The 12,328-nt window shown below is 32.8% G+C and overlaps 1 protein-coding gene across 1 annotated transcript; it reads right to left on the bottom strand.

The window, feature by feature from the left end:
* Window positions 1-6,806: 6,806 nt before the first annotated feature.
* On the bottom strand, window positions 6,807-9,461 carry LOC131657576 (zinc finger BED domain-containing protein RICESLEEPER 2-like). The gene is made up of 3 exons (XM_058926960.1): window positions 9,262-9,461; window positions 6,938-8,670; window positions 6,807-6,836 (listed from the first exon to the last, which is right to left on the bottom strand). Exons 1-3 carry the CDS (start codon window positions 9,347-9,349, stop codon window positions 6,807-6,809), a joined length of 1,851 nt encoding a protein of 616 aa, XP_058782943.1. The 5' UTR covers window positions 9,350-9,461.
* Window positions 9,462-12,328: the final 2,867 nt, after the last annotated feature.

Raw genomic sequence — 12,328 nt, forward strand, 5'->3', positions numbered from 1 at the left:
TGACTTATTCACCTAAGTAGTGGAAAATTATAGAAATTTCAAAATGTTCTTTTGATTATGGCAATATATTTTAGGATGCAGATTAACCAATTCATGTTCTAATTGAGGTTCACTCCATTTTCTCCAAAATTTAATTCGGAGATGCATATCTGAATTCATTCATTTACACATTTATGCATTGCTCACAAAAACACCATCAAAATAATGCATTAATTATTTAAACTACTTATTAAATAAATTTCTCATTTAAATAACATATCTAGACTATCTATTATATAATCTAATGTTTAACTTATAGAGTAATAAAAAACAGTATAAAAAATAATTTTTTTACTAAATGTAAATTTAGTTTGATGTTGAGTTTACTCTTTGATCGATTTAATGTTAATGGTAGGAACTTTGAAATTAGTTGAATGAGTTTGAGAGAATGTGAGTTGAGAGAGTTTGAGATTTGAGAGGTTTTGAAATTTTTGATAGAGTATTTTGAGAAATGAAGAAGAAGAAGAGTCTAACGCGCTTTTTTATTTATTAAAACAACGTTCGGAGATGTATTTTTGTAATTTACATGGAAATTTATTTCCGTAATTGTTTTTGACATAATCTTTAAAATTGATTTAGAAACGAATGTGTTTGAAGTGCGTTTGTAAATGCATTTTTAAAATCTGGAGATGATTTTGATTTTTCGAGAATCAATCTTTAGAATACACGTTAAACAATGATTTTTTTTCCTCTCTCAAAGAAACTATAACAATGGGAGGCTTTGATAACTACAAGCTCAAATACGAAAGAAATTTTCCACTTTGATTGGAAACACTACTATTTTCTTTTGTTGAAACAAAGCAGATACATTGTATGGACACAATTATATTGGGTTTGATTAAGGATTACATATGAAAAGTTCGAGAAATTTATCTGGCAACACGATAGTTGCATCCAACACTTCCACGCATTTTGAAAGAGAATTTCTCATTGCACCTTTACTTTTTTTTTAAGATACTGTGCAAAATTTTTAAAATTTCCTCTATTTTCGGAGATACATCTCCGATCGCACTAAATTCTATTTTTTAAAAATAAAATTCGGAGATACATCTCATGAGTCTTTTTAAAGGTGAGTTGGAGATGTATCTCCGAACATGACTGATTCCAGAAAACTCAAAAGCAGAGATATGACAGAACAATTGCACACCAACACCAACACTAACACCAACATTAACACCAACATTAACATTGCATCAAATAAAAACATTCATTATATAGATATTCACGAAAATAAATTCAACATGATATAACCATTTCATCGGGACGTTGCAACATAATGATTATATCCTCGACGGATCTTTGAATCTTCGCATCCACTTCAATCGGACCCTTTAATTCATAATAGAGAAAAATACTCCACATAACCTTTAAATCTTCATCCGTCTTCAGTTCAAGGTTGGTGAAATTGACCTCCCCTTTGCTGTCAAATGAGGGTGACCGATACTCGACCTTAACAACTCTGCGATTTTCTAGAAAGCACAGCAGAGTATTCAGTTTGGATATCAGATATGCGAGGAATGTTTCCTCGGTGACCCTAAATGGAAGTGATGATTTCTCGCCATTGAAATACAAATGCAAGGTGGTGATATGAACTCATTCTCTGGTTTTAGTGTGTTATACAACAAATAAGTGTTGAGATACACCATATTTATACAAGTATTGGGTCGCTTCGGACCTCAAAAACCTTCAGAAATACATATCCGAATAAACCACACCTTTTATTATAAAAAAAGTGAATTCAGAGATACATATCTAAACATTTGAATGAGGTAAGTTTGAATATATATCCAAAAACTTACCTAGACCAGATAAAAAACAGAAAGTTTGTAAACAAGTACATACAATGTAAACCAAACCATAAAATTAATGTATTAAATCATATCAAAATTAATACATATAAAAAACTGTATCGATTAAAATCTAAAAATCATCAAGAGATCTAGTATCGCTTAAATCTACAACTGGTTCCACCTTCGTCACGATCTTATTTGATTCTTTTTCAAGCTCCATCAATTTGGGGAACTCTATCATCCTCTCCATAAATTAATCCGGTTAAGTTTCCGCCTCATTTGTTGAATGTGCCGTCCACTCGATCGTTGTAGCTGTAATTGGACACCTAGGTTTCAAATAAATCTGGACAAAATGTAGGCCCTTTGAAAGTGACCCTGTGCACATGATGCGCCTGGAAGATCTTTTAGATGGACTACTCCGTAATGAAAAAAATGTCTCTGAGAACCCATGTCTTGTCAGATCGATACACACTCTGTCATATGCATTTGTTATAAAATGACCCAAATTCCTGGCTACCATGTGGACCCATTGAAGCATATGTTATCGAGCAGTATACAATTGCTCATTTATGAAACATTGACCAACGTCTATTATCGGTTTAACATCATCCTTCACTTTTTTCGGTTTAACATCATGCTTAACTTCAACTGGTTTAACTTCAACTGGTTTAACTTTATATATGTTATTTTTTACATAGTCGTTGCGTTGTCTAATTTATTATAATATACCTTCTGAGCATCACTAAAAAATTTAAAATTTATTGTCTGGACTCTGGGTACAGAGATGCATCTCCAAATTCTGTCTGGTGAGAATATGGAGATGCATCTCCGGAATAATTTATGGCAAAAAGGAGGGTTTTAAAGAGTAATTCATAGTGTATACATAGAATTAATTCAAAGATACATCTTTGTATTTTTTTAAAAACATTTTAACAAATACATGTGCGTATGAAGATATATCTCTAAAATCTGAATAACAATTTTAAATTTTTTTAGAATGCTTTTCAAATACACAAAGGATGTATTTGGAAATTCACTTGTTTTATGGGTTCTTGTTAGTCGAAGTATTTAGTACTTCCGTGTTTGATAAAATATCACATTTGAATTGTGTGTTGAGGTTTTTAAACAATAATAAATTATTTAAGTGGTAAAATTAGTGGAAAATACCATATTTGAATTGTGTTGTGTGTGGCTCACATAAATTTTATGTAAAAGAAAGTCACATATTTCACAGTGTTTCTTCAAATTTATTTACTTGTATTTTTTGAATTTCATGTTTTAACTTTTCAGTATCATGTTTTCTTAACTTTTAAGTCTCTAGTTCTAAGCATAAATTTATTCCATCATTTTTGTTTTAAATTTCCGATTAGTCGTAATACTTTCATTTGATTAAAGACTAATCCTCACAGCATTTTGCTTACATTTGTTTATTTGGTTACTTTTCTCATACTATCAAAACCGTTTCTCAAATTATCATAAAATTTGTTAACCTTCGTACTGGTTGATTAGATATTTATTTGTGATAAATTTTTATAATTTAACATTAAATAAAAAATTGCTGCATTGTAATATACTTAAGATATGTCTCTTATAGATTTTAAAAAAAGTTGATTTTATGTTTATATTTTTAAAATGAAATTTATAAGTACTTATTAAAAATAATAAAAGTTGTTTCATATTCAATTTTTGTAAATTAAAAGGATAATTATGACATTCACTAAGTTAAATATTTTATCATTAAAAATTAATAAGATAAAAACAACATAAATTTTAAAAAAGTATTTTCAAGAATAAATTTTATGACAAGTTATTTAAAGTAATTTTGATATTTTAAATTTAATTATGCAAAAAATTTACAGCAAAATGATTAAATGCATACAATTTTTTTTTTTATGAAAAATTATTTCAATCCATGTTCATTTAAGAAAATAAAATTTTCTTTTTAAAAAAATTGTTTGTACAATATATATATATATATATATATATATATATATATATATATATATATATATATATATATATATATATATATATATATATATATATATATATATATATATATATATATATATATATATATATATATATACTTTTTTTTTTACTCATTAATGTAAAAACTATTACTTTTTAGCTAAGTATACTATTTTTAACTTATCATTTCAGTTTAACTACCTAAGCAATCCAACTTTACACGTGAACTTGTTAGATTGACTACTCATTGAAACCCAACATGTGAAACTTATCAGCTTAACTTCTTAATATAAAAAAAACTATTAAAATTATAAATGATAACCTATCTAAATGGTTAAAAATATACCCCACTTAAAAAATCACTACTGGTATTTCTTAATGTTCTTTAAACTTATTTACTTTTTGGTTTGGAGTGTTTGGTGTTTTCCTTAACCATTCAGTTTCATTATTTTAACTTAAATTTTATTTCATCATCTTTGTTTGAACTTTGATAAAAGAAGTGTATAAGTCATTTATTTTCATAGTAAATGATTAAGCATGTAACCCTACTCCACAAGGTTAGTTTTTCAAGTTAACTAGTTATGCATGCTAGGGGTGGACAAGCGGTCGGGTAGGGTCGGATTCGGGCCCAAAACACCAATCCGGCCCAACCCTCGGGTGACAAAGTATGGCCCATAACAATCTTATATTTGGACCGGTTATGTTCGGGTTCGGTTTCATCCGGATCGGGTAACTGGGCCGGGTAAATTTGGATATGAACTATTGTTGGACCAATTCAAAATCTAGCCCAAATAACAAAATCCAATATTTTTTTTTCTAATTTTTTTTATTCAGCTTAAAAATCTATCTATAATTGTTAAATTGGGCCTTACTTGTTTCACACATATCTATTGTTAAATTTTAAGATGAATGTGGGCCTTATCTTTACAATAATTTACTTTAAAAAATTGCCATAAACATTTGAATCAGACTTGACATTCTGATTAAATTCAAATTCACCATAGTCTTTGATTTCACATAATTTAAAACTGAACCAAATTCTGCTGCATCAAGTTCAAAGTTCAATTGTTCAAGCAACAAAAATTATCTAACAGCAAGTTCATTACAATTTAACAAATAAGCTTCACAAGCTACATAATAACACAATCAACATAACTTTTAATTCATGTCCATCATCACAACTTCCTGGTCCAGCATCAAATTCCTTCCTCTTTCCCTTTAAGACAAGCTCCTTCTTCTAAACATTGAATGAATCTTAACCAAAACAAATTTAAATTAATTTTAGTTCAAAGGGAATAAACTGCACTAATCCATATAAAAAATACTAAAATAAATAAATTTGATCCTTAATATATACACGTCAGTACTCATCTATAAACTAAAAAATGATTTGATAGAATAATTATAAAAGAGTAACATACCAAAAATTACACAATGGAACATGTATGAGGCTCTGGACCTGTATGAGGCAATATTACTAGCAGCACCTGTATGAGGCTCTGGACCTGTATGAGGTAATATTACTAAAAGGAAAAAACCATGGCAAATCTATGAAGTAACTAAATTATAATGTAAACAGCACACCTTACATTATTAAGTAAGTCTATATTTAGTCAGAAACTCACTTCGGCTGTAGGCGGATGAGCTTCTTTTGTGCATAGCAATCTAGCTTCTTCCACAGCATTGAGGCTATCTACTTCCACAGCATTGAGGCTATCTACATCATTTATAACTAATGCAATCAGCCAATAGGTTTTAACTCAACCTATCCACATCATTTATACCTATATGTTAGTTTACAATGTTCAAGGAAGCATGTTTATAAACTGAAAAGTGTTAATGAGGTTATGACTAAAAGCATCATATGAATATTTCATTCAGCAAATCAAATTTAATTACAGGGAACTTCAAATATATCAGCAGTAAAACAGACAATTGCCCACCTTTAGAACTCTCTGTGATTTCTTCTAAGACCTTCTCCTCGTCAAGCAACAACATTTGCAGTTTGGGGATTTTATCTTCAAGTTTTGGTATCAGGTCAGTCTTTACCCTCTTTCAAAAGAGCTTCAATTTCTATCTTTTCCTTCTCCAGCCGGGCTTAGTATCTCCTGTTCAGCATCACAAACAACAGCAACAACAACAGCCAATGAGGTATCAATACACAAAATCCACACAATTACAAACCAAACTAATTCAGTGAATAATTGACTCAGTTATAATTACCGGAGGAGTGTTGGTTGTGCAGGGATGTTTTTGATATTCTTTCAAAAAGTGTTGGTTGTGCAGGACTGTTTTTGATATTCTTTCAAAAAGTGTTGGTTGTGTTAATGTCGGCTTCAAAAAAACGAGTCATCCATGACTCCAAAAAAAGTAGCTGCAAATATCATACAAAACATTAGTAATAACACATACATTAAAGCACCAATATTTAAAGCAGAATCATATATGTCTCAATTCATGTTACTTTCAAGGGTGGCTAAACTGAACTAACACTTCACCAAACATTAGTACTTTCTTATCTAATCTAAGAAACAAAAAGTGTTGAAGCAGTATTGAAGCAGAATCAAATAGTGTCATGATATATAGTCTTTTCACATATAGATGTAAACCAGTATTGAAGTAGTAAATTCAACCTTAAAAAGTGTTTAGGCACAGCCAGAAGGCTGTGACTGAGTCTGAGATGAAGACGATGCTCCACTTCCGAGTGAAAGTTCAGCAAATCCTATAAAGAAGAAATTAGCAACATATTATAAAACAAAATTAAAATTAACACTTAAGACAGATAGAAACAATATACCTTTTAAAGCATCTTCAGAAATCTCATAATCTTCAGTAAATTCCAAGTCTTTGAACTGATCTAATGAAGGCCTCAACCAGTTTTGTGCACAAATAAGAGCCTCAGCCATTTCAGGTTTGAGAGAGCTTCTATATACCTCTAAAACCCTCCCACCAGTGCTAAAAGCACTCTCAGAAGCCACAGTTGAAACTGGTGTAGCCATTATGTCTCTAACAATTTGGGACAGAACTGGGTATTCTCTAACATTATGTTTCCACCAACTTAAAATGTCAAATTTATCTTTATCCTTTTCATTAAACCTTATGCATTTTTCTTTTAAATAGCTCTGAAGCTCAGTTACTTCTTCAACCGAGTCCATAGACTTCAAATGTTGCTGAAAAGCATTCTGTCTAGCTACATGTGCCGGTACTTCGATGTTGGCAGCAGTTTCACCATTAGAAACAGTGGCTGCCATAACTGGGACAGGTCCTTCGACATTGTCATAGGCTTGTTTGTAAACCATGAAGATTTTTGAGAGATTGTTATTGATCTCTTCTAACAAAGATTTCTTAGTTTCTGAAAGTGGTCCATACATATCAGTAAAGCACCAATCCACAAATCGTAACTTATACCGGGGATCAAAAATAACACCCAAATAGAGGAGTTGGTTCATCTTAGTGATATCAATCCAATATTTCTTAAATTTATCCAACATTTCCTTAGCCACACTAGCAAACAACCCATTTAGGTCCAAGTTTAATGACTTAAGCTCAACGTAAATTCCAGCCAAGAAAGGGAAAGCTGTATGCAAACTTGCTTTTGTTGAAACAGAAAAAACAGTTGTCGCTTCATAATAGTTCTTCAAAAAATTAATAAATACCCTAACATTCTCCCAATCTTCACTACTAGGGGGGGAATCACCTTCAAAGAAATCCCTATAATCCTCAACCTCATCTTCTAGCTTATCAAAAGCTGTTTCATACTTCTCAGCTGCATCTAACATCAAATACGTCGAGTTCCAACGAGTTGAAACATCAAGACATACCGACTTCTTGCATGTAATATTGGCATAACCCACACATTCGTTGAACTTTAACGCTCTATGAGGTGAAGATCTCACATACCTTATCGCATTTCGAACACTTGAAATTGAGGTGCTGGCTACTTTTAATCCATCTCTCACGACCAAATTCAGTATATGTGCACAGCACCTCATGTGAAATCCAAATCCATCCATAAAAAGTCCATTCATGTTTCTTATCTTCTGCTCTAAATACTTAACAGCAACATCATTTGATGCCGCGTTATCTACCGTGATAGTTGAAACGTTTCTAAGCCCCCACTCCTTCAGCACATCCTCAACCTTCTTACCAACTGTTTTACCTCGGTGATTTGGGATAATCGCAAAGCTGATTATCCTTTTTTGGTATTGCCAATCCCTATCTATAAAATGAGCGGTGAGGGTCAGGTAGTTTAGATTTTGAACGGAAGTCCAACAATCTGTTGTAATTGCCACCCTACTACAATCAGAACCAAATAATGCTTTCAACCTCACTTTCTCATCAAGATATATCTGAAAACAATCCCTAGCTATGGTTCTTCTTGATGGTATTGTAAATTGGGGTTGCATTTGGTAACAAAAGTACTTGAATCCCTCTCCTTCAACTGTTCTAAAGGGTTTTTCATCTAAAATGATAAAGTAAGCCAACCCCTTTCTACAACCTACAGGATCAAACCTAGAAGACGTTGGAACCAACCCAACTCCCGGAATTGTTGAATATGTCAATACGGTTTGGGTAGGGTCGGTTGAAAGGTTCAACGGATACTTAGGACATGTTTTCATGTGACTCTTTAAATTTGACGTTCCGTGTTTCTTAGAGTCACACATATACTTTGAATGGCAGTACTTACATGCCGCAGTAGCGGGATCACTATCGGGAATAAGGTTAAAATGGTCCCATACCTCAGACCTCTTTCTAATAGCATTTGCATTAGCTCTTCTTCTCTTCCGGCCAATAGGAGGCTGATTTGTGCAGACCTCAATGGGTGTTGTTGCTGCTGGTGCGGTTGCTGCTGGAGGTTCTTGTTCCATAACTGAAACAAAATACATAACAAATTCAAACTAAATAGATAACAAGTTCAGAAATAGATAACAAAATACATGTTATATCAAACCAAATAAATTAATAAAGGAGTTCAGAAATAAATAAACAAAGTACATGTCATGAATAAGTTCAGAAATAAATTAACAAAATACATATCAATAGAATTTTCTTATTCTAATTCACTTAATTACTGTTTTGATAGAAACATTATATATGTCCAACTAAAAGCAAAATATTTAATTTTCGTAAGCTCTTAGTATATATCCAACTAAAAGCAAAATATTTTCAAGGGTCCAGTATTTAGTATTCACAGCTTTTAAGGTAAATCTAAATATTATATTCAATGAAGTTTGTTATAATTAATTTTATGTTAGATATCTAGACATCATTAGCATTTCTTTGTTTTGGAATTGAAAGTCCTTGTATTTATTTTGAAGAATACTATGTGGTCAATGACATATTAGCTTAGTGTGGTGAACAACCCCTAACAACATGTAGTTTCAACAAGCATATAGTAAATGACAGGGCATCACATAATTCACATACACCTAATCATGAATAAAACTTAGCCTAAACATACCGTTATTTTGCGTATTTTCATGAACTCCTTGCATATCTCGCACTCCTTGCATATCTCGAACTCCTTGCATATCTCGAACTCCTTGCATATAACAAAAAAAGTTACTGACTAATTACACAACACTGCATATCAATAAAAGTAATTCAGTACAATTGAAAATTCTGAGTTAAATGGTCTAAAGTTCAATAACTTACCAAAAATTTATCAGGTTTGATGTTGTATATTACTTCCTTTAGTCTTCAAATGAGCTTTCTATGACCTGCCAAAACACCCCCCACAAAGTCAAGTAAGCTCTCTATGAAAGTCAGTACAGTAGCCATCAAGATTTAAAGTCAGTAGCAATCCAACTATTTTATTGTAAGCAAGCAGTAGTTCAAACACATTAAACACACATAAAGCAGATAAGTTTCAGGTTATAAAGCAGTGCAAGCAATAATAAGTTTATGTGTTTAATGTGTTACAACTTACAACTATTGAAGCAAAATTAGGCTAAGACTAACCACCTGAGTTGCATAAGTTCTTCGAAAACATCTCTTCTCTTGATTTATCTGAAAATATGAAAAGAAATAACACATTAAACTCTAAATCACCAATGGAGAGAATGAAAAGCAAAATCACTACTCTAAATACACAGTTTTAACATGAACGATGGGTGCTGACAACCGGATGTTGAAGATTGAGGCTTGTGGTTGAATGATTGTCGTGATTTTGAAAGCTGATTTCGTGATTTTGGACTTTAAAGGTTGAGGTTGAGAGGTTTGTGATTTCGTGAAATTAGAAAGAGAAAGCTTGAGATTATTGTGAGTTGTGACAATGTTAGGTTGAGGAAGGAAAGGTGTGGATGGTGGTGGCGACGACGGCGTGTTGATGGTGGTGGCGACGACGGCTAGGGTTTGAAGCCATGGATGGAGAATTGGAGATGAATGAACGGCGCTGTGTTGTATTGTGTTTAGGGTTAGGGAAACTTTTGTGTAAATTGACAAAGAAGAGTTAATGGATTGGGCTGTTGGGCCTATCATTTTACATATTAATGGGCCATTCATATTAATTATTATTAAATAATAATAATAATAATAACAACTTCGGTCGGGTGCGGGGTCCGACGGGCCCAAATAATCCATCCGAACCCGACCATCTTTACCCTATTATAACCACCCCTTTCACCCGCCCAACCCGCAGACCCGTTACAACCCGACCCGGCGCTTATTTTTTTATTCGGTTCGGTCGGGTATTGTCGGGTGGTGTTGTGTTGTCCACCCCTAATGCATGCAAATCCAACAAGTGAACTTTACTACTTAAACATGCAAAAGTGAGTCTCGTGAGACTATTTTGTCTTAAAAGACTGGATTCATTGTTTTTTATGTGGCAAATTCCTATGAGTCGCTAGCAGAAGATTCATGATACCGTCTCTAATCGTGTTTCGGTTATCAAGACTGTATTATTATTATAAGTGTATTTAAATTTGAAGTGAATTTAACAAAGTTAGTAGTAATATTGGATTTTTTAAGATTGAAGGTTAAATATTTCAAATACTACTTATTAAATAAGAATATTGTAGTTTATAAAATCTAATTCAATTAATAAATGCCGATATTATGATGAACATGGATATTAATATATTAGACATTTTTATTTGAATTTGAATCCAAAATTTCACAATACGTGCAAAATGGATGAAACACCATCAACACTGATTTCGTTGTCAAAGAATATCTCACAATCTTGAAGTCTTTGAGGCAAACCTCTTTGTCTAGTTGGTCTTCTTACATTTTCATTAGTACGAGCTTCGGCGCGCGACTCTTCTATAGTTTCATTTTCTCCATAATTTGAAAATTCACTTGTAACGAGTTACAGGCTGGTGGTAATCGATTAGAGCCTACGGGTAACAGGTTACAACCTGCTCGTAACCAATTATAGCCTACTGCAAATGCTTTTATTTGTGGATCACCACGTCTCGGCTGATCACAATCCTCCTATTTGCAGTATCGAATAGCTTGTAACCTCCAACGGAGTGATATCCTATAAGTATCATCATCTCCCTTAACTTCTATCTAAGTTGGTCCAAAACATGTTGATACGCAACAAAATTGAAAAATCTCAAATGATCCATATTCAGTTTTAATCCAGACCATGCCTTTTTTGGTGTTATCTTCTCAAGCTTCTTTGTAGGACACCTATTCAACAAATAGGCAGTTGTGGATACCGCTTATCCCCACAACTCTTACGACAAGTTCTTCCCCTTTAACATGCTTCTCACCATGTTCGTATCAGATTGATTCTTCCTCTCGGCAACACCGTTTTGCTGCGGTGTATAGGGTGGTACTACCTCACGCACTATCCCCTCTTCATCATAAAACTTCCAAAAGTCTTTTGAGACATATTCGCCTCTACCATTTGTTTTAAGAATTTTGAGCTTGTGGCCGCTTTGTCGCTCAACCATAGACTTGAAATTCTTAAACAATTAGAATACCTAATCCTTTCTCTTGATTAAGTATATCCATAATTTTTGTTATAATCGTTGATAAAAGTGACAAAATACCTATTGCCACTAAAGGAATCAACTTGCATTAGCCCACACACATCATAATACGCCACATCAAGGTGATGCTTGGTTATATAACCTACATCCTTACTGGATTTACCCTTGTGTTGCTTCGCTTGCACACACTTTTCACAAATCTTAGCTGGTTGATGAATGGCAACCCAATTAATATTTTGTTCTTTTGTAATGCATTGAGATCTCGAAAATTAAGATGCCCAAGATGGTAACGACATAACCACTCATATCGACTTGCTGCTATAGCAAGACACCTATGCTCCATAACCTTCAACTTAATCTTGAAATTTCTATTGACACCCATAAGATATTTAAGGACCAAAACCCCGTTTGCATCCATAGCACACAACATCTTTTCTTTCATGTGAATCTTGTAACCATTCTCAAACAATTGGCCAATATTTAGAAGGTTACATTTGATTTCTGGAATGTACAGTACATCTTTGATCAAGGACCAAACTTTTGACAATTGTAGCATTGTGCCTTGATCATGTCAATCTTTCCTCTTCT

Source organism: Vicia villosa, linkage group LG3 (assembly GCF_029867415.1).
Source record: "Vicia villosa cultivar HV-30 ecotype Madison, WI linkage group LG3, Vvil1.0, whole genome shotgun sequence".
NCBI lineage: Eukaryota > Viridiplantae > Streptophyta > Magnoliopsida > Fabales > Fabaceae > Vicia > Vicia villosa.